This window comes from Nipponia nippon, unplaced genomic scaffold (assembly GCF_047370975.1).
Source record: "Nipponia nippon isolate SJK-2023a ecotype South Korea unplaced genomic scaffold, ASM4737097v1 scaffold_8, whole genome shotgun sequence".
In the NCBI taxonomy this organism is placed as follows: domain Eukaryota; kingdom Metazoa; phylum Chordata; class Aves; order Pelecaniformes; family Threskiornithidae; genus Nipponia; species Nipponia nippon.
The window spans coordinates 40,041,190-40,064,945 of NW_028262402.1; the positions used below are offsets into that span (position 1 = coordinate 40,041,190).

The window sequence follows — 23,756 nt, forward strand, 5'->3', positions numbered from 1 at the left end:
GAGGTGAGACCTCATTGCGGTCCACAACTTCCTCACAAGGGAAGGAGGAGGGGCAGGTGCTGATCTCTTCTCCCTGGTGACCAGGGATAGAACCCGAGACAACGGCAGGAAGATATGCCAGGGGAGGTTTAGGTTGGATGTTAGGAAAAGGTTCTTCACCCAGAGGGTGGTGGAGCACTGGAATAGTCTCCCCAGGGAGGTAGTCACAGCCCCAAGCCTGACAAGATTCAAGAAGCATTTGGACAACACCCTTAGACATATGGTGTGAATTTTAGGGTTGTCCTATGCAGGGCCAGGCATTGGACTCGATTATCTTTGTGGGTCCCTTCCAACTCAGGACATTCTATGATTCTATGAAAATTCAAGTGGAATTTAAGTTTGCTGGCACCTTTTTCAGGTCTTCTGCCTTTCAAACATTAAAAGTTTATAATGGAGATTTATAATTCTCAAACTATGAATATAAAAATTAAGAACATGAAAAATTCCAGTTCTCCCATTTTGTGACAACACCTTTATTTTTTAAAGAGCGCGCTGTTTTACTGAATCATTTTTACCATTTACATATCTTGTGATAAGATTGACAAGAGTTTAGTATATGGGGAATGTACCACTGACTATTACAAAGTCAAGAAATCTAGCAATTATACAATTCAGCTCCAACAGGGACAGCACGGGGTTTCTTCTTGCAATTTTAAAGCACTCCATGTCACCAATAAAGAAACTTAAGTGTCAACTCCCACATTGAGTTTCTACTTCTAAGTCATATCCAGGTGTATAACTTGACCTCTCTGAATAAGAGCATTCAGGGTCAATTGAAAAAGATTATAACACTCATTCTGCAGACAACAATCCTAAAACTAGGGTTCTGCTACATCTACAAATTCATCTAGATGTGTTTGCATAAAAACTGCCTTGTCCCAGGACAGTAAATCTTGACACCTAAAGATCCCACTTCATAAGGAAAACTTAATACCACAGAAAAGCCTTTAATCTGATTTTTTAAAGAAAAGTACTTTATCTTCACAAGCTGAAGGCAAAACAGTTATGGTTATAGTAAGTATGGAAAGCAGTTGCCAAGTCTGACATAACTGAGAGGTATGCATGCATTTTGGTACTCCTGTATTAGCCTTATTTGTATGTACACTCATATATCCAACAAAATCTAACAAATTAAATACCTGGAAGCTAAAAAAATGTTGTTAGAAAAATAATTAAATATCATAGAATAATATCCTCGTTGCATGAATTATCTTCTATAGCTGTTTATTGAAAAACTGATTCAAATGCAAGGAATTTTGAAGTGCCTGATTCAAGGCAAAATCTAATGCTAACTTTAGAAAGGATCCTACAACTGTGAATAGGAGTTTTGTTTGTGCATTTTTCTATATCCACTTAAGACAATGGATATAATAAATTATAGAAGACAACGGTCAATAAATTAGCACCTGCTGAGCCATGCTGCTCTGCCTTTCAAAAGGTGCAAACACATAGCAGAACTGTTAAAATAGTTTAATCTCAACTCAGCAGTGTCTGTTCTGCCCATGCCTAGCCAGCTTGTACACTCATATTGGCCAGACAGTCATCATGCAAGTAGAGTATTGCCTTTGATTTAACCAGCGTTTCTTACCTTGCTTTGATAGAGAAGGAAATGCAAGCACCAACTGAAAAAGGTATTTTCTCTTTCATAAAAGGTAACAGTGGAAACACCAGGAACACAGTCCAACTCTTCTGTTACCATTTCAGGCCCATGGTCTACAAGACCAGCTGTCCCTAACAGGTATGTTCTAACTAACCAGGCTGCCTTAAACCCAAAGACAGCACAAGTAATGCAAAGTGAGGAATACTGTTTACATCACACTAACGTTTGTCATCTGGATATCACCTGTAATACAGGTAAAGTGTTTTAAACATTTTGAATTGACCAGCATCTGTTTTATTAAGGCATTTTCATTCTGACCTTCAAAGAGAAAGGAATGCATTCTTCAGGTCAGGCTTCTCCTTGTGAACCAATCCTGATAATTTCAGCTTGCTTTTTGTGCTGCTAATGTAACAAGATGAGTAGGGGACTGTCTACAGGGCTCTGCTATTTCCTGAGCTAACACATTCCAGCCCAGCCCATCTTAACCCAACTCAATCCTGTTCACTGTTTCAGTTCACTGTTCACTGTTCAAACTTCTAGCTGCCATCAGCTCCAGGTTAAAGCAAATGTCATCTAGTTCTGGGGCCCATGGTGAAAAATTTATGTAGTCCTGGACATGATACAGGTTTTACAGTTTTACAGCTGAAATCCTTCAAGTTCCTTAGACCTACTGGAAAAGGATTTATTTTATTGTAATTCCCAAATGTTCATTTTTGTATGTGTGTTTTCCTACAGAACGTGTGCATTGCTTCCAGCAATGTGTTTTATATTACCTGGAAGAATAGAAATGCTCTAATGGGAGGAAACGATTTTATTCTTATTGCCAGTGCAACACAAAGCAGAACTTCAAAATGATACTGTGACTTCTCAAGCAAAGTCATCCCATTTATTTTGGAGCTTGGGGACCTCATTCTCCGCTCCTTTACAGTCTTCTGTGCAATTACACTAGTATAAACCCCACAAATTATGGACCAAAGATACAGACTTTCTTTCCTTTTGCTTGTCACAGGTGAAGCAAGCTGCATGTCCTTGATTTATATGTACCTCAGCAGCACATACAGAAAGTAATCTGCCTTTTCTTGTAACAAGTTCATCTTTTGCCTTTAGGGCAGACATTGGGTATGCCTTTCTTGGCATAAACTCAGTCTCTTTCCCAAGGTGTGTCCAATGCGGCTTTCATCAGATATTTTACTATAAAGAATTTCATGTGGAGTTCAAGAGCTAGCCTGGACTAGGCTTTGTGGTGTCTGGAAAATTAAGATCTAGAAAAATCTCTCTCATCTTTCTAATGGATCTTGTCTTACTTTATGTTGCTCTAAGAGGTTGATGACCAATGACTCTCACCTTGATAGTGAAGTCTGCAGTGAGAGGCCCAGGTATTCTTAGTATCTCCTTGTCAGGAAACTTTTGGAAGTCGATGCTAGAATTGTCCACGAGGAAGGAGCCTGTGGAGCTGAGGCTGTTCTCATTCTTCACGCCTTGGAGAGTCTTAGTTTCCAAATCTGACAAATACAAACAAATTAACAAGAAACTACCGCATTATAATTTGAGGTAACAGTAAGGGAGAGCAGAAAAATAAAACCAATACAAAACAGCAGTGGTCCAGATTTGCCTCCTAAATCAGTGATAATGAAACTTTTTTGTTCTTTTCTACAGTTTATTCACATTCCTATATGTTCCTTTTCTTTTTTCTGCTCCATCTGTTTTTTGGTTTTGTTCAAGCCTTAGATTTCTAGCTCTGCATTCACCTCCTCACCCGTAGGTCATGTTTTTACTATCTTCCAGACATATTAATCCGTTCCTAGTTAGGCATATTTGCTGTCATTTAACTCACTCTCAGTAAGTCACGCTCCTATGCAGAGCATGACTTAAACCTTCCCCATGAGTCCTGGCTTTGTTAAGTTGCTGTTCCCTTTTTCAGTTCAAAGGTGGGTCACTAACCACATGTTGCTGTGGTAGACAATTAACTGAAAGCAAGATGTCCAGGAAAGAAAGATCAGTATGATAGCAATCGTGCCTCCTCTCCACAAGTGGTCTGATCCATCCCAGTGGAGTAGGAAGGCAAGGCAAGTGCTGAACCCTCCTGAACTCTTCCTCTGGCCCTCTCTGCATTCACAGCTCCCAAAAAGTAGGCATTAATTCAGATACTGTTTGGTAGCAGTTACTTCTCATTGTTAAATCGTAATAAACATATTAATCATTTATTAAATGGAAATCAATAGTCAGAAAGTAGATCTGTTCCACCATCTAGCTAGCCTCCCCAACAAGTCCAGATTATGCTTTACAGCACGTACACCAGTAAACTGTTTCTTGTAGTTATTTCAAAGTGACAACACATTTCATCATGAAGAATTGCAAAGCTGTAATCCTTTCACAAGTGTTTGTGAAATTATGCACAAAATCTTCTCCCACACAGAGAGGCAGCTAAGGCAAAATCTGAGTTAGATGGAGATATACTATTAATCTGTGATGGAATCATATTTTCAGAGACAGTAAATGGGAGAAATGTTTTTATTAGCATGTATTAAGTTGTTAATTAGGGAGAAAAAAGATAATTGCAGTAATTAGACTGACTTTCAGGATAGGTCATGAGAATTAATTCATGAAGGAAGCTGCTGAGGCAATACACTAAGAATTTGCTCTGTATTAATGAATTCCTTGGTTTTCAGTGAGACTAGTCTCTTCCTTTGTGATGCATTCAGCCATATATTTATTTCTGGACAAGGCTGCATGCATCAGGGATAAAGATGGTTTTAAGACTTGTGTATATATAATTGGCCTCCTGTTGACTTCTCCCACAACCAAAGTTCACAGGGCAAAATACTCCATCCCCCCCAACTGATTTTAGCTCATACATATATAAAATCCTTTGATGGGCAAACAGAAAGATTCATGGAGACATCTGAAACAAGAAAGAGATGTATTTGGACTTATTCATGTTTACACAGAGCAGTTAATCTAAATCTCAACCACTGACTCAGGCAGACATTGCTGATTCAAATCTTTTTGTCCTGAAATGTGATATGGCCTGAGTGAAGACAGCTTTAGATCAATCTCTCCTGCTAAAATCTCATTTCTCTCTAAGCTGTCTTATAGCTCAATTTCACTGAAAAAATAATAAAAGTATGAAATTTTTCTACTTTGGAAGAGAACATCTATACTGGGAAAGAAGACAGAAGAGAAAGGAAGAGTGCAAATCATTTACTGGGAAAGTTGTAACAACCATACTGGAGCAGCTCAAGAATACCAGAAGGGCTACTTAAAACTGAAGTACAGGCAGCATTTTAACTTTTAAGAAAAACATAATATATGTTTTCCTTCATTTATGGCCTGTAATTTTCTGATCTTTATTCACAGCTCTAGATCTAAAGAACCATTAAAAGGTTATGGCATGCCCACTGCTTTCTCAACACAAGCAGTGAGCTACAGAACAGGACTGATAAACCACCCCTTATTTTGCCACTCAGTGTAAGTTCTTTGGGTGAAAGAAATCTGGAGAGAGTGGGAGTGATTTCGTGTTTCACCTCCTTGCTGACACTAATGTTTGTATTTACACTGACAAGCACAGAGGACTCTAACTGGTCCATGCTGCAGGAAAGTTCTGTTACCTCCTGGAAAAGGAGAAGGGGAGTCCTACTTATCTTACAATAATTTGTGCTTCTGAGAGGTTATGCAATACAGTTTGTATTTTTTTCTGACAGTAAATTCCATTTACCAGTACTCAAGCGTTCATTTGCTGCTGATGGAAAAAGGAGCAGCTTGTGAGTAGCTACTGAATTGGAAAGTAAGAGAGAGGGATGCAAGGAGTTTCTATTCATGAAAGAAATGGATTTGCTTTCAGCTATCCTAGCATATTCTCAAATCCTGAGAATCTTCTCCCAGAGAAGAGGGATACACAGCTGCTGGGATACACAGCTCCCTGTCAGATGAAGAAGGAACGTGTTATAGCCACGAAGTGATGGGCTAGCAGCACTCAGTGGGCTTAACTCCTTGGAGCAATACTGCTAGTAAGGAGCATGGTTTGACTTGTGCACACTGTTTCTGATCTTTAGACTGTGATTTTGTGTGTGTGTATGCACATGTTTGTGTGCACCTATGTGAGTGAGAGAGATTATCATAACAGAAACATTAAAGTCATGAGCAGCTTGATGGCTAAGCTCAGCTGTAGGGAAGCTTATACTTTACTGTCCTCAATATTTCTTCTCTCAGTGGGGTATATTTTATTAATTTTAAACAAAAGCACTTGGCACCAAGTGAGCCAGCCAAAGGATAAGCAAACAGAAATGACTGAAAAATTATGGAGGGGAAAAGGATTCTGCAATGTTGGCCAAGCTCTGCTCTGAAAAGAGCACGTACCACTGATGCAACTGCGCCCAAAGAGAGCTTCTGAGGGCAGTACCCTGTGTTGAAATCACTGACCTGAGAGAGGGAAACCAGATACCACAGTGTAAACAGAGCACTGTGGGTGAGCAAGGTATCCTGGTTTCAGCTGGGATAATTTTCTTCTTGGTAGCTGTATGGTGCTGTGTTTTGGGTTTAGGATGAGAATAATGTTGATACACTGATGTTTTGGTTCTTGCTAAGTAGTGCTAAGCTGTTGCTAAATAGTTGCTAAGTAGTGCTTACACTGGTCAAGGACTTTTCAGCTTCCCATGCTCTGCCAGGTGCACAGGGGGCTGGGAGGGAGCACAGCCAGCGGGGCTGACCCAGACTGGCCAAAGGGCTATTCCATACCATATGACGTCATGCTCAGTATATAAGCTGGGGGAAGAAGAAGGAAGGGGAGGACGTTTGGCGTGATGGCGTTTGTCTTCCCAAGTAACCGTTATGCGTGAGGGAGCCCTGCTTTCCTGGGGATGGCTGAACACCTGCCTCCCCATAGGAAGTAGCAAATTAATTCCTTGCTTTGCTTTGTTTGTGTGCGCAGCTTTTGCTTTACCTATTTAACTGTTCTATTTTATTTCCCTTCAATTATTAAACTGTTCTTATCTCAACCCACGAGTTTCCTCCCTTTTACCCTTCTGATTCTCTCCCCCATCCCACCAAGGGGGGAGTGAGCGAGCGGCTGCGTGGTGCTTAGTTGCTAGCTGGGGTTAAACCACGACACAAGGCTTTCTTAAACAAATGTACACTAACTTTTTCTACTTACATAAATGATCAGGTCCTTTCAGCACGAGGCGAACTTGCCTGCTTCCATAAGGAATAGCAACCACTGTATCATCCACTGCAGGAAGGCAAAAATGCATGGAGTAAATAAGCAAAGTAATTCCCATATGTTTTCAAATAAACAGTGAAATAGGTCCTTACAAGGCAGTCAAAAGAAAAGCTTTTGGACCAATTAAACAACCCTATGAATAATGAGAGAACATTAAAAATCTGAAAAAAAACCCCAACAACTTGTTAAATGTGGTAAGAACCTTCTAGTTAGAAGAATCCAAACCTGTTGATTTTCTTTATTCTCAACTACTTCACAACTATTTCTGGATTTCAGGAGTAACTAATAGCTTTCTATTTCACCACGACTCCACTTAAACGTCTTCCAAGTCTTTTGAATTAGTGTTTGTGGTGAAGTAGAGAAGCACAAGCCTATTCCGATATTTAACCAGAACAGACCATTTCTTCACCTGACTCTTTCCCAGTTGAACTCTACAGCTTCTCCATGCCCCTGCCCATGCTATGTGATGGTCTCCCACTGCCCTCAGGCATGCCTTCCCTTTCATACCTTTTATTTTAATGACTAGAAGTGCTATAATTCTGCTTCCTTTTCCACACCACTAACGGAAAGCTCCTGGAAAAACAGAAGCCCTAATGGGCTGTCATGTAAACAGGTCTTAAAGCAGGATCTTGCACCTATGAACCCTTTGGGAGCTTTGCTAACTAGATTTAAACTGAGGTGTAAATTAGCATGTAGGTCACATGCTGCTGTGAAAGTTAGTTAGGTCAGCATTTCTAAAGAGGCAGCAACCTCAGTAATGTCCTGAAGGGAGACAGGAAGGAAAGGTGTGGAAAGATGCTAGAAAATGCTCCCAACTCTATGCCTGGGTCATAGAGCGGGTGCTCAGAGAACGTTGACCTGGACTAACCAGCATGCCTAGGTTCTTCATTCACCTTTCCCTGTCCCTTCTGCCTCCATCTCCTATAACTAGAAGCTGGGAAAGAAAAACTATGCGGGATCCTAACAGGATTTTTTGGGGGGAGGTGGTAGACATGAGAGGAACAAAGTCCCTTTCACTGTCTGTTCATTAGAATTGTTCACATCTGTGTCATGTAATGCCTGCTAGCAAGAACTATCGCTCTGTTCTTAAAGCAATGTGTTGCTTTGTCAGGTAAGGCTAACTCAGCCAATAAAAGCATATTATCTTCCATCCAAACATATAAGCTGGAGCCTTAAGTTTATGACTAGACCAAACTGTGAAAACTGTTTCAGCCTAGCTAAATCAGGATTCTCAGTTACCAGCAAAATAATTACTAACATTGTCATTTTATGTCAAAAAGTGAAGAGAGGCAACAGAAAGAGGGAAAACTACAAAAAGCAGAGAATTCTTTTAAACAACATGTTCATTCATCCAAACTTATAATATCTCAAAAATGTGAACTAGAACCCTTTCAAATTTTAAATTCAGTCATGCATCATAGGAATTTCTGACACTCTTATACTGGAGAACTTCATGGGATGAAATATTCATACTTTTGTGGCCTCTTAATATCCCAGAAGTGAGGGGACAAATGGAGGCAGTCTGATAAATCTCTAAGTGTCACAAGAGTTGCATGGAGATAAAGCATGTTCATGTGCCCAGGCTCTTCTGAACCTTGTCTCCGTTTTCAAAATCTTTTTTGATATCTTTCCTCAACCTATCCAGAAATTTCAGTGTCTCCTAAGACTTCTATAACACTGGTGTTAAACTCTATTCAACATACACTTGGCTCACACATGTCTCTGGTATCACGTTAATTAGTGAAGATAGACATCTTTCATTTCTACACAGAATTCAAATTTTCTATTTGAAAAGACAAATATTCAAGTCTTACAAAATTCATTAAATATTGATAGTCTAATACTGATTTTATTGGTACCATTCTGGCACTCATATTCAAGATACCCAGTAGGATAAATACATTTTATCCCTTTTGGAGAACAAAATCCATGAGTATGACATATCATTTTGCTCTCTATATATCACGTTTATTGGAATGGGTCTGGGAAAACAATAACTTCAATTTTTCAAAAAGTCTTAATCATCTTTTTATAAGTCTTATTTAAAGGCAGTCCCATGTCATTATCATATTTGACTGAGTCTCAGTTATGAGCTCTGTGCTGGAGAGTTACCAACTCACTGATAATGTCACAGAAAAACTGGAGAGTTTAAAGATCATGCAAGCTTATATATCATATATTCTTAGCATGTCTTCTCTGCTCCAGGGTATTGCTAGGACTATATTTCACCTCATCTCATCATTGTTCTCCATTTGAAATTCTAGCACACTTTATGTGAAATGCAAAGTTCAGTGGGATTTATGCTTATCACAGTGCTTCCTGCTTTCACAAAGCAGAAGCAGTAGGGACTGAAGGATAACTTCCTGAGGTTAACAGTGATAAGAAGGAGACATTTCCTGTGAAGAGACATGTGAAAGTAAGCATGGTAATATTTAGTCACAACTCTCTCCAACAATAAGCAGAGAGGCAGATTTTGGAGCAGCCATGTGGAGCACTCTGAAGAAAAGACATAAAGGGTGTTAACAGGTGGTTGGTTTCCTCCAGAAAAGATGCATAGGGAGGCAAGGAAGAGTGTCAGATAACTGAGAGGACAGTGGCCCAGGGCTGTGAAGAAAGTGCCAGGATCTAGGCAAAGGTTATATGTCAGGTACATACATCAGCTTCCCATGAGACATCAGTTTCTTCTGGTTTTAGATTTTGAATTTGGATTTTGTCCAAATGGTCTAACTGCCAGTTCTCATGATGAAAAATTGAGTTGTTTCTATTTCCCCATTACTATTGATATTCAACGGAAATCTGGAACTGCATCTATTTTTACAACAATGGCAAGAGTAATCAGATAAATATCTATTCTGCCTCAACATAGCAATTTCTACAATTCTCTTCTAAAAGTAATCTGCTTCACTAGTAGATGTCAATCTTTTTTTAGAGAAATAATAACTTTGCACAAGGTGATCAGAAGAATTCAGTTATGGGTTCAACTCTCTAGCTCCTTGGTGAATACAAAGAAGCCTGCTTAAATACAGGTCATCTCCACAGGAAGATACATACACTCTTTCCAAAAGGAGATGTTATAAAAACCCGAAAGATTCACTTTCTGCAGACTTAGAAAGATTGAACCACCCCAGCTTAGGACTAACAGAAAAGGATATTTCTGGAATGAACGAAGTCTTTTGTAGCTTTTTTTTTTTTTTTTAATAGAAACAAGAGCATAGACACAGGTGCTTCCTTTTTCATAAAAATGTAAGAGAGAATTAAACATCACACTGCCTCCTGCCCTGCTATGCTTCTGTTTCTGAGGCCACTGGGAGATGTATACTACCCCTATAAATACTGAGGAAGCTGTTCCCATAGCGAGTGCTAAGTGTTTAAAAGCTCTATGAATTTCTTCCTAGTCCTATCCTTCTCCTATGCCTTTGCATGAGATAAACAGCATGGAGAAGGGAGCTGGATATGAGGACCAGGAGAAAATGAATTCAGTATGATGGGCTCCAGACTGTGTCTGGGGTGGTTTTGAGTTATAAACAACTTCAGAAACTATTGGGACAGCTCTGGAATAAAGTTCACTGTCCAACTTCCCTAGCACAGCCCTCAAAATTGAATGCTGTGCTCTGTTAGGCAAATAAAAATCCCAAGTGGGCACACAGAACACCTCTGCTGATATCTGGTCACTGCTGCACATGCGCCTTCTGATTTTTCTTATACTGCACAGCAGTTTGGCTCACATAGGCTTTTAATGCCTTGTTCACACCATGGACAAAACAGACATAATTCTTGAGAAACATGGATTATTTCATAGACATAACTTGGAATTAAGCTATTGACTAGCCAAATGTAATCCAGTCGTTCCAGCAAATAAATCAGACCCTGATCCCAGATATGCTTATGTAGATGCGTTTACAGTGACAAATAAGCAAGATGCTGACACAGACAAAGTGTCAAAGTGACAAGTATTTAAACAGTGCTGAGGAAGATAAATGCAGAAAATAAACACAGAGTAGATTTTTAAAAGCTTTTCAACATTTAAAATCTCAAATTTTCACAGCATGTACATACACTGTTTGGAAGAAAACCTCAAAAAGAATCCATATTAATTCACACATGTGAAGGAGATCTGTAAGTGTGCCTTTACAACTGTAAGGAGCACTTACTTGTGATATATTTGAAATTCTTACTGTGTTGCATAACAGCATGTATGTCTACAGCAGGAGAGAGAATAATGCCACGTGGTTTATACAGAGTGTATACAAAGTCTAATTATCTGCTTCAGTTCTGTATAACAATTATTTGCATGCAAATGTGTCTGAACCATGCATTCTCTAACATGCTTTTCACGTTGTCTCGCTCTAAGACTATGCTCTCTGCCATCTGCTCTTCTACCTATATAGCATTCTTTATACTTAATAGCAAACCATTGGGAGTAGGGATTCTATTTTACTAACATTTTAGTACTGCGCATTTATTTAGTACATTTTAGTACTGTGCATCTATTTTACTAACATTTAGTACTGTGTATAGTACTGTGCCTTTATCCTCAGTAGAAAAGAGAGGAGCACCTTTTTACCACAAAGCAACTGAAAAACAATGAATTATTCCTACAGGAAAAGACATTTGCCAAAAAAGTGCACAAATACTATCATGTCTCAAGCAGCCTGGAGATTTCTGAATCTGTTCCTGCATATTGCAGAAACAGTAACAATGAGGTGAAATTCCATTCCTAAATCTTTGTGAATTATTTCCTTTGCCCTCTAATGTGCAGTTCTGCCTCAGCAATGAAACTCTTGTGAGGATTATTCCTTTCCTTCCTTCATGCAAAATAGTTTTTCCTTCCTTCCTTCCTTCCTTCCTTCCTTCCTTGCTTGCTTGCTTCTTTCCTTCCTCTCTTCTCTCTCTTTTTCTTTCTCCCACTCTTTCCCTCTTGGTTAGCAAACACAGACCCAGAGGTGCACTGTGCTAACTACTGCTCTGTGTGCTGTGCTCCATGCCCAAGCAGTTATTCTCTGGCAGAGAGAAGCTTTTGTAAAAAGTACCTCTCACTGCTCCTCACAGAAACTGAATGTTATCTATAGAGGAATCCTAAGGTGTACACACACAGTCTTCAGCAGATGTTACACTGCTATTTGAATCTTTTAGGTCATGTGATATTCAGGACTGGAAAAAGTGCTCCAGAATGGTAGAGCTGGTCTGATTAAACTCTAATGCCACTGAGTAGGGCTGGAGGCAGGTTTGCAGGGTAGCACACATGCTTCCTTAGGTGTGTCTACATAGGCATGACAATACACCTACCATTTTACCCTTCCTTCAAACTGACCAGACATGCCCTATCTCTCGTCCCAAAACTTTTATAGCTCCATCTATGGTGCTGTAACAAGGCTGAAAATCCTGCCTGGGGTCCAGGATAAACTAACCCTGTCACTGGGGCACACTAATGATACTTTACCGCTCTGAGTTGAAGCTGGCTCAGACAGTGTGTGGGAAGGCCCACGTCTGTCCATACCCATCCATGTAGATACCTCCTGACGACTTAGTCACCATGCTCAGCATGCAGGCAGACATGCTGCGGATGTAAGTCTGGGAGGGAGCACTGTGCCAGGTCGGCACCACCATCCATGCAGTGTTCCCCTCTGCAGCAGAGCAGCATAAACTACTCAGTTCAGAGCAGCATGGACTGAGTCCTGTGCCTAGCCAGCTAATACAACCAGAGCAGTGTGGGTAGAGACAGCTCTTCTTCTTCTCCTGCTCCTCCCAAGCAGCTAGCTAGCTGAGATGGGGAATATACTGGTGACACATTTCTACAATCCTCTGTGCACCCCTGCAGCCAGAGCTGTAGTCTGAGGAAGCCTGATTTAACCCAAGAGGGAACAGACTGTGGGGACAACCAGACTGACTATAATCATTCAACTGCCTGAAAAAGAGTGGGGTGAAATCTATCTTGCAAGAAACACACATTTCACTAAGAGGGGAAGATGACACTTTACCAGAAAGGACAGCTTACGTTTATTTGCTGAGAGCTGGGACTTATACTGGCCCCGAACCAGCCGGCAGGTGGACCCATCGCCATTGCAGACCCCACAGTTATCTTCCTTGACAGCGCTTCCCAGCTGGCGGTCACAGCCAACGATCTGGCAAGAAAGAAAGATGTGCAGTTCAATGTGAGCACCTACTGACTGACTGCTCGATCCATCTCTGCAACTAATTACTGCCAAATTTCTCTCTCAGCATCTCTAGAGGGCCATAAAGTACCTTAGCAATGAAAGAGGCTGAGCAAATCTGGCTGGGAGTTTGAACTGAATTCAGACATGAGATAGTGAGCAGGTTAGTACTCAATGGCTTTTGCAGTCCAGAGAAAGAAAAGAGTATTGTTGGAGGTTGTTTTTTTCGGGCATTGTGAATATTTTGTGGTCAGAGTTCTATCAGAAATTACACTTCTTAGAGTTTCACAAAGAAATATGCCTGAAATAGATAAGAAGACAGATAGGAGAAAAGTAAAGAGCAGCACAGATAAATAGAAACATAGCTGAGATCTCAGTGAAATTTTACCTGCTATGCAGTTAGGAAAACCATGTGGTTTTAATTATGTTTGACAACAATCCCATTCCTCACTACCAATGCCTGTGTTCAGACATTGTTAAAGATCTGATAAAGAAGGAGGGAATGGTTAAAACAAAAGAACTGAGAGTCAGAAATGCAATTACCTGCTCTGAAACTGGCTTTATGCTTACGTGCAAATTGTTTGGTTCAAAATTTTAAAACTTGAATAGATAAACTAGGCTTCTCAGTTTGCAAAAAACTATGGTTCCCAGGAGAATAAAATATAAATTTTTAATTAAATACATTTAAAATCAAAGGAATGGAATAGAAATTTATTTAGCATAGTGCCAATGTAGGCCTTTTGTTTGAACATTGAATTCTACATCCCAGTTACGAATTTTGCACATAAATAATTGAAATCCAAGAAATTAAGCAAGTCCATACAGTGTCATAATTATCTTTATACATACTAGAAAATGAAAGGCCTTCTAGCATTCTGGCATGCAAAGTAAGTAATGAAAAAATGTTTGTATATAAATTCTACTTCTAAAGAGTTTGTGCTCAGACTCTTAGCCAAACATGGAATATATACAAACACAGGGAATTTTAAAGGAAGTGCTTATTTCAGCTTTAAATTTTCCTGCATCTGTGAGTTTCAGTTAAATTGGAGATCTGAGTCCTAGAAACTGATAAGAGCAAATAGGGCACTTATCATCCAGGCTCATAAAAGCTGCATACATAACTTGCCCACTTAAACATTCAGACTAATATTCCTTATATGTGCAAATCTACTTGTGCAGAGTTGCAGATCCCTGCTAGAGCAAGATGTCCTGCTGGGTCTGACACTTCCTCTTCACTTGCCTGTGAAAATGCAGGCTTTGATTAATAACCAGTATTTACTTTTAGCAATTCAATTCCCATTTCTAACATCATTATTTTACTAGTGGCACAATAGCAGTTTCCTTGGTTATCTGTCATATTGATAGTATAATTAATTGAATTTAAATCATTATAGGTTTAGATTCAGGCTTGATGAAAGCTATCGTTAAATTTCTTTGATTTTACCCAGTTCTACTGGGTTAGAATGGGGTCAGTCTCCTGTGCTTCTGCATTATATTATGATGTCTCCAGTGGAATTAATGAGGACTAATGGAGTAACAGTCAAGCATAAATGATACATTTCCCTGAAAACCTAGTCATACCAAGACTGCAGGAGACATTTTATCACATTAGAAACACCATGACAAATAATGGTTAGATAGCTGAAGCAAAGTTAAGATTATCTTGACTGTGACTACTCCATACAGAACTTCCAAGTACAGATATATAAATTATATCAGTGATACCATGTAAGATTTACGTCTATTTTTTTTCTCAATCAGAATACCCCTACAGGAGCTGAAGCACCTTTGATATACACAGACTGGTTTGCTTTAACTTTCATGAATGTCTCTGTATAGACAAGATGTGAAAAAAATCACTTGCATGATCTGAAAACTGTATGCCATAATGCCTACAAATCAGATGAATTTCCTTCAAGCACATTACAACGCACTAGCACCCACAGTGAGTAGGGTCCTGCTGAGGAACCCAGATATCAGAGGAAAGGCCAGAATTCCCTTTTATATCTGCTCATAACATATTTTATATTCACTCAATGGTTCAGTCTAGACTGGTATTCAAATCTGCATGCCTTCGCCTATTTTGAAAAGAACATGTGAACTGCCTGGATGTGAAAAGGGATGGATCTTAAATCGATGTATGAGGCAAACAATTTCAAAACCAGCCTTTACTACTTTAAAACTTTTTTACTTTATGAATCATCAGCTCACACATTGCCACAAGCTGTACTCTGATTAAAGTTAATTTATAACTTGACCAATTTAAAGCTAGGCCACAACTTGTAGAGGAAACTGCCAGGAAAATCTCAGGTGTGAAAGGAAGTTATATTGAGGTTTATTGCTCTTTTTCTCTTTTTGAGATGGACAGCAATTGCCAGTGTATAGCATAAAAATAATTCTTTTGCTGAAATGCTGTATTTCAAATGGAAGTATGAGCAAAATGGAGACCTCTTGTGAACACCAAAACTTATGTGGTATGTACAAAATGTGTTTTAATCTTCCTGTATTTGGTAGTCTCTCAGAAAATTTTATGCTATTAGAAATTTTGATGAAATGAAATAAATTTCCTATTTCTCACCAAGGTTTCTGCAGAGATTTTGCTTTACTCTGTTAGATATCTTCATAGATATCCAGAGCTCTGGGAATATGTACGAAATTTTCATTAAAACTCCTTATAAGTGATTAACTGATGCCTGAAATAAAAATGTTCCCAAAAGTTCCGTGTTTTTTTCTTTTTTTTTTTTTTTCCCTTCACTACCTAGGGAAATTCTTCTTCCATCTTTTGGAGGTAATTACATTCAGTAAAAAGGTTGGTAGTGTTTGCAATGGAGTCACTGATGCTTTACAATGAAAAACACTACTCCAGATCTCTTATATTACTTTTTAGTAGCTCTTATGTGAAAACATGAGGCTGGACTCTTATGAAAGCAAAAGATCAGACAAGGAAATATTAAAGTGCTCCTGAAAAATTACACAGTTCATGAGAATAATAACTTTTGTCTCTTTGAGCAGAAGCAACATAGCTTTGGCTGAGTTGAGATGAGAATATGTCATTTCCATGACATAATTTTCACTCTCTGTCAAGGCTGCAGAGAACTCACTACAAAAGATGAAGGTATGGGTGAAAATACATCACCATCCCCCCAGAAATCTGCAGAGAGTTAGCAAGGAACAGGAAGGCAGAATTGTTTCTTTCAGCATTCACCTATAACATGAACAAAACACAGAGAGGAGGTTTTGAAATGGCTGTCATCAGGGATGCCAAACATGCAACACACTAGGAAAGACCCAGCTGCCAGGAAAAGTAGGTTCTCTTAGGCTGCAGAGCTAGAAAAGCCTGCTGAGACACTGACCTATGAGCAAACTCATCTGACTAGGGGCGGTTGAGGACCTGTCATGAAAATAAGCACCACTGAAGATACTGCTTGATCAGCTTGATTGATAGGCAAAGGAGTGAATAGGGATATTGTACCTCTAATCTACAGCTCAGAGTAATGGTTTGGTGGACATCGTTTGAAACAAAACACTGACATTTTTGAATCAGGGGTCTGGGGAATATTTCACTCTCTGAAAAGCTTTGAAATGTCAACTCCTCGTCTTGGTTTGAAACTAGAACCAATGTTGAAATTCTGAAGTTTCTGTGGGATGGAAACTTCCTTTTCCAAGGCATTCTAGTCCTGATCTTAATATATCCTGGGGGGTTTAGGCAGATGAAGTCTTTTTCAATCCATAAAGGGCTGGGAAGAAAGACCCCACCAGGAACGAAAATGGATTACTGCAACAAGTTGTGCCTGGAAATGTTCTGAAGTAAGCAGTTTTCGTACTCATTTCTATTACATGTTAAGCTTCCTCCCCGTAAAGCAGGGTAATGAAGCACAGACTTTCCACACTGAAATCTTTTGAGTTTCAAATTGCTGAAGTGTGGTCAGAGGCTTGAACTGCAGATCGTTACCGCACAAAATCTCAGAAGCAGCTCCATTCAGTTCCCTGACAATCTAATCCAAACCGCATTAAAATCAAGAAAATGCACTTATAAGTTCAACAGGCTTTGGGTGAAGCTCTTGCATATTTCTAAAGGTGTTCCTATGAAGTGCATTGCTATTGTGGTTAAATGCCTTTATAGCAGTAAAGGCAGATCATGCAGAGCTCTGGAGGTCTCTCAGCATATAGAAAATGTTGGGTATGCAGTACCAGAGTGAGGAAATCACAGGTAAGTACCAACTCCCTGCCCAGTTCTTTACCACCTCTAACGTGAGTTGATTTTTTATTCTGCTTATGGGCTTAGCATAAAAAAGTTAGCAGCAAAAAGCCGGAATAATAACAGCTAATCCCCAGTTGGCTGAGCCTGTATTGTTTTCTGGCATAAGATACCACAGTTCTGCTCAGAGGTAAAGATTCCATATTACGTTTTAGGCTGAAGTCCCATACTTCATGCTGAGTTTGATTCTCCCCCCTCCCTCCCACTTTTACTCCACTGACAGCCGGTGAGTTGGCAAAACAGAAAAATAGGGATATTCCTGACTCTGAGATACATATGCAAAAAATTTTTACAGGTCACTGCAAGAAAAAATATGGCCATCAAGTTAGTTAGCAAAGCAACTGCTCATGTATAGTTTAAAGGCATCAGGCTGAAAGTCCTACAACAGAAGTTGGAACTAACTCACTGAGTACGTGCATGAATGTTATGTGTGTATATGTTCCCCTTGTGGACTTGAACTCTGGCTCAGTTTAGTAGATTTTTCCAGAAATAAAACTGGACCAGCAATGACAGGTTCTACTTCAGCCCTGCTAGCCTGGAAATGCCCTGAAGTAAGAAGTTTTCATAATAATTTCTATTCAGTATTAAGAAACTCTGGGCAGGAAATAATGTAATAAAGCAAGCTTGCAAATCTAGCCAATTATAAATAAATCTCTCTGTTTTTCAAAGGGCATGTCTGCAGTTCAAACACAAGAAGTTCTGAGAATCCGAGAAAAACAAAGTTGCCCTTCACATGGATACTAACGCGGGGTTCAATATGGGACTTGTGTTGATTGTCACTGCTCAGCTGAAGAAAGTTTTGGATTAGAGCCACGGTTTCAACTGTACCCAAAATCCTGTTTTACAATCAGGACGAAGAGCTGTTGTACCCTTTAAATTCTTGTGGAGACAACAAGCTACAGGCTGTACAGCAAATTGGAACCGGACTGGTGTCTGTGATACGGGGACTCCCAGCCTCTGCTGAAGTGATATCTGCCCTCAGTTTACTGACGACTTATGATGACAGTTTGCAGCCTCAGCATTTTTCTGGCACAGCCTGCCAACGTTATCCTGTGACAGGCAGTCTTGCAGCACCAAGCACCAGGCAGAATCCTCCTATGTCCCAAGGAATTTAGCTGCAAGCGCACCACAGTCAGCAACTATAATTGAAGACTGTAAGATGATTTGCACAATAGCAAGGCCATTTGTAACTGTGCTGCTAACAGTAGGCCCAGTGACACGTGCAATCAATGTACTCGCTTGGCGCTTGAGCCAAACACAACTTGCAACTGTTCAGGCAGTGTAAACAAACTTCAGTCACTGATCAGCAGCCAAATTGTTAACTCTAACCACTGGAGTGACTGAGATCCACCTTCCAATACACCAAGCATGTGGCTGCCCAGCCCAATGACTTGTTATTTCTTGTTGCCTTATATACCACTGATCCACTGGAACCGATTTGCAGATCCTGCTTGGTATCTGCCCCATCAGCCTAGCATTCCCAGCTAGTCAGGGTTCTCTGCTATTTTTATTTTTTATTATTACTATTTTTAAACCCAGGCCAAGACCCTCATGGAGCCTCACCTGACCAGCACAACACACACAATACATTGAGAATTGGTGGTTCACCCAAAGCTCTACACGCAAACACCCAGCAGCAGAAGGAACTCAAGAGAAATTCCTATTTCTCAGGTTTCCCTCGGGGAAAAGAATAAATGTGACCTCATTCTGAAACCACTCTTGATTTAAAAAGAAGCAATTAAATCAATTTAAAAGCTACAACTTCTTAATGAGGATTTAGAGAGGCATTAAAATCTTGGATGTGGGAAAAAGGCAACTCCTATCCTTATATGCAAATTTCATTAGAAGGAATCTTCCTACATAAAAAAGATTGAATTTTTTGGGTTTAGTCATACATAACCAACCAATTTATTGTGTGGGCCATCACAGGAGAGCCCACAGATGTGGAAATGATACTGTATCTAGCTCATTCTCTGATGAAACAGAAATCCAGAGGGTGCCATTCTGTAAGGAGCAACATTTAAACAGAATTAAGTTCCAAGAGTTTATGAAGAGATGACAAGAGGAAGAAAAGAGGCTTTTGTGATTATTCATATTCACTTATCCATTTCATTCCCACTTTTCTCTGTTTTTGGCTGGATTTGGGTTCACATGTCCATAATTTGCCAGAATAAGAATGAGTTTCTGCTTTATTCTTTCATGCTTGTGCTCTTATTGATGGAGGAGAACAAAAAGGCCTAACTTTTTTTCCAGTCAGTGGTCTATAGCAGGTCATTATTGAAATGCTTGATTTTCTCCAGAAGAATCACACATATTGTCTGGATAGATAACTTATTTAGCATTTCTAAGGGAAAGATTTGCCAGGTTTTGTAGAAGATGAAAATACTACAACAGAAGGTGATTGCAAAGGCCACTATAAGTCAAAACTCATCAAGGCAGCTCTCCTTCAGTTTCCTCAGAACAACGTGCTTGGGAAACCAAAAGTAAATTTAATGAAGTCTGCCCTCTGGACCTATTCTCTTCTAGACTATGAAGCATTAAACTGTAAAAACATTTAATTGGCACTTGTGACACATTACATTTGACTGTGAGCCTTTGTCAGCTCTGGTGGCTTCATGACGTGCTTGATATTGCCACTCAGACCTCTCTTCTGTTGGGTGTACAAGGTTCCTTCTCTCAGACAGGCTTCTTTTGTTGACAGGAGCTGGTCCTCTGTCAGCTGGATCAATGGGGATCCAGCTGCAGTGTCTTGCTACTAACAGTGCCAGCACAGACTTTCTGGTGCTTCAGGCAGTCACATAATCTGTGTTATCAAGGAACAGACTTCATTTCAAATACTTGAGAGAGACTGCATGTCCCCCAAGCCACTGCTGAAACTGCTTAGTCTATATGGTATTCCAACCTGCTGCTCAGCGTGTAAGAGTGTATGCAGGCTCTATGAGAAGACACTTGGGATGACAGAGAAAACTAGCTAAAATGCCTGCAGCCCCCTGTCCTGGATCTTCACAGCAACTAGAAGCCTTTGCATAGTCTTCAGTGAGAACCACACACCTGTTTTGGTGGGGACTCTCAAAACTGCCCGGCCAGCGTGGACATCTTGCCAACTTCACACAGCACTAAACCCACTGCACCACTACACACACCTCAGGTTTTCAGGTGTGCTAAGGAAATATATGGACACAGATGACTTCCTAGTAACTGTAACAGAACTCTTAGGAGTCTCCAAACTGATCTTTTGAATTCCTTCTTGTTGCTAAGCTCCCAAATTACTGTGTGCTTCCCCCCCAGAAAAGGGAGGTGTTCTGTGTGCTGCTGGTCAAAGACATACCCACAGTAGACAGTCTGTCTACTTGGGAGTAACAGCAGGTATTGTTTCTGCTGAAAGACTAGAACAAGATATATCTGCAATGGTGCCAATCTCTGTTGGACCATAAAGTGGAAAACTGATAGCTCAGGGCAGAGGAGTGGAGTTCTAATAATGCAAATGCAGATTCTTTCACACAATAAACATATCCCCATTTCCTTGCCACTCTTTGCCACAAAAATGTTGTTCCCTGGCACGATGATAGCAATTTAAGCATTTGGCTATTACACTTAGGAGTCATTAGGTTCTCCACTCCACTCCTTTCTGTGTGCTGGAAAGATGCCATGCTGGGGGAAAAGCTACTTCTTTCATCTCAGAACAATGATATTCATCAACAAGAAAACAAAATTATGATTTGTAATCTACAGAACATGAGGTAGATGACAATGAAGAGTATTAGACAAAAAGTTCAAACAGCATTTCAGCTGTTCAGCCTGACACAGTTCAAAAGCACCTGACCATCAGAAATCAAGAATTCAGAATTTCTGGAATGTTTTCTCCCCAGAAGGCATCTAGGTTTCAATACACTCTAAAAAAAGATTAATTCATTTTGACCATTTAGGTCCATGAGCTTGGTGCAGACATTAGAAAGTGAAAAGCCAGTATAATCATCATGCCAAAAGGCCGGGCTAAATTGAAAAACAACTTAGAACTGATCCTGTTAAAATGCCTTCTATACATCTGAGGAAAACCAGTCACTCTCTTGCCTATATAATAGTTATTATTACACCTTTTGCATTATTCTTCTGGTGTTTTATAGCTCAGAAAAGAAAAGGAAAAAAAAAAGACAGATACGAACAGGAGCTAGAAACAGCTGAAACAGGAGACTGAAATCCCAGCAACATGTAAATACCTAGACTTTTTTTCCCCCAATGCTTTCCTTCGTTTTAACCTGACTTCTGTCATAGGTTTGGCAGAAGAAAAAGATCATTACTGGAAGCTGTAATGTGGGACTGAATGCCTCTAAAAATGAATACACACTGGTAGAAACACAAATAATGCCTGTTTGTAGAGAGCTAATAGAACAAAGGCCATTCATTTCTCTACTTGGCCATCAAATGGGCAAATGACAGGCACTTTGAGTCCTCTTCTGTGAATGTGAAAGAGCAACACAGGTAAAAATCTCTTTCTGGAAATTATTGTCTCTCAGAGTTTTCACAGTTAGATAATATGCCAAATTAAAGTGCAGAAAAATGGGATTTTGTCAAAATAAGCACATGATCCCCAGTGTTACCAGTAGCAAGCATGGATGAGAATAGTCTCTAATATTAGAGCAATGAGTGTTGCAGGGTGGAAAAATGCAGGCCATTTTCTTCCAGGGCTTCAGACAAGGTGGGAAAGAGTCCTGGCCTTCTCCTTCCTCAAAACTGGAGTTGACTTGAAGGGTCTGAGGAGGGCGGGTCCCAAGCTAAGGAATGACTAGGAATGGCCACAGGCTCAGGTGCCAATTGCTGCAGCAGTACCCCAGGTGCATCCCACAGCGGCAGTTGGGGCCTGAGGCAGTGTCATGAGCCTTCAAGAGCCTCCTGAGTTGATCACTTAACCTATGTTCTTTAAAATCTGTATTTTACCTGTATCAAGCACTGTGCCAGTGAGTGCAATATCTACACACCAAACACACTGAATGCAGTGTTAAGTGACACTGTTATCCTGATTAGCTCTGTATTTTGGGCTGAGCTGGAAACAGGAAAGGATCCATAAAACACCACTTTGTAGATGGAAGGGAGAAAGAGAATCTGTCCAGCCTGAAATCATGATAGACAGGCAATATAACACAGTCATCTATTTAAAGGAGAGAATATTTTTCTACTCTTCTGACATTATGCACCAGCCAGTGTAGCCTCTGTCTCTGATGAAAAAAATTGGAAGCACACACATGTATATATATAGCCATTTAAGTATGTGTGTATATGTAGAGCATAATAATTTGGTAACTATACAGTGGGAAAAACTATTTAACAACATATGACTTCACTGCAGAAAAGTCTGCAAAAAAGTCTGCGAAGTAAGGTATGGGAAAAGATCAGGTGTGTAAGTTTCAAACGCCTGTATAATGGCAGATATTCCCATTTATCACATTTTTGTATTTATACATTATTATTTCACATATTAAATCTCCAAACCCTACCCAACAAAGATGCATATGATCATCCAGAAGGTAATTCTTCCCTTACATTAAAGATATTCTTAGAATTGGTGAATCTCAATTCACAATTAATTTCTTCGCCTATCACAGATTTATAACAGCAAGTAAGTAACATCAAAAAAGTAAGCAGCAGTACTTAATGCTAGTATTTGAAACAAATATGTTTTATTTGTGAAGAAGCTGTATGAAACTATCCTCAATACACTTCTGGCAAAATATTCTTAACCCAGTGCATTCACTGCCTCAGTTTGAGATGAATGATAGCTTTGGAAATTCAACTGAGTTTTGTTGGCTACAATTCTATTGCAATACTGACTTCAAAAATAAACAAGCTGTAGTAAGCCATTACACTTTATTAAATCATCTTTTCTAATGTTTTTTAAAGTCAGTGTTTTTCAGCCGGTGTCCGTAGTATATTGGTGTCCATAGACTGACCTCTTTTGTTACAAGTATTTTTCACTATCTGTGAAAGGCAGCTAAGGAAACTAGCTGTTGTCAGCTGACTTGAACTCACTATGCAGCTCAGTGGGAAAAAATCTTAGGAATCAATAAATCAGAAAAGTTAAAAACTACCTCTAGTAGTATTTAGTAGTAGATCTGTAAAGAACAATTTAATACTAGCATAAATAGTGGATGTTAAGATAAACATTTCTGGGATGCAGCTCTCTTTAACTAACAACCTGTAAAATTGAAAGAATGTAATGGAGAAAGATGGGCAGTATTGGGAGAAGAAACAAGTGCTTTTTCCAGTCCTGAACAACCTTTTCATAGTAACACTTACTTAAGGGCCTTCTTAGAAAGGACCAGCTTTTTTATCATTGGATCTAATCCTGCTATTAGAGCTATAATATGATTCATTCTGTTATTCCACCACATACATGAAATAATTTCATGGTCTTTAATAAAAACAACAATAATAATAGTAGTAATAATAATAGTAACACACAATTAGGATCAGAGTTGTTTTTTCAACAGTGGAACA

General features: G+C 39.5%; 1 protein-coding gene across 2 annotated transcripts in view; it reads right to left on the bottom strand.

Annotated features, from left to right (window-relative positions):
• ADAMTSL1 (ADAMTS like 1) overlaps window positions 1-23,756 on the bottom strand; it is a 198,882-nt gene that overhangs the window by 125,289 nt on the left and 49,837 nt on the right. Inside the window, exons 5-7 of one of the 2 annotated variants that reach the window (XM_087742441.1) lie at window positions 12,850-12,976; window positions 6,789-6,863; window positions 2,984-3,141 (exon numbers count right to left, since the gene is read on the bottom strand). In XM_087742441.1, coding sequence (XP_087598567.1) covers window positions 2,984-3,141; window positions 6,789-6,863; window positions 12,850-12,976 — 360 coding nt within the window. The remainder of the gene's footprint in view (window positions 1-2,983; window positions 3,142-6,788; window positions 6,864-12,849; window positions 12,977-23,756) is intronic. The other variant, XM_087742442.1, reaches the window with a different exon arrangement.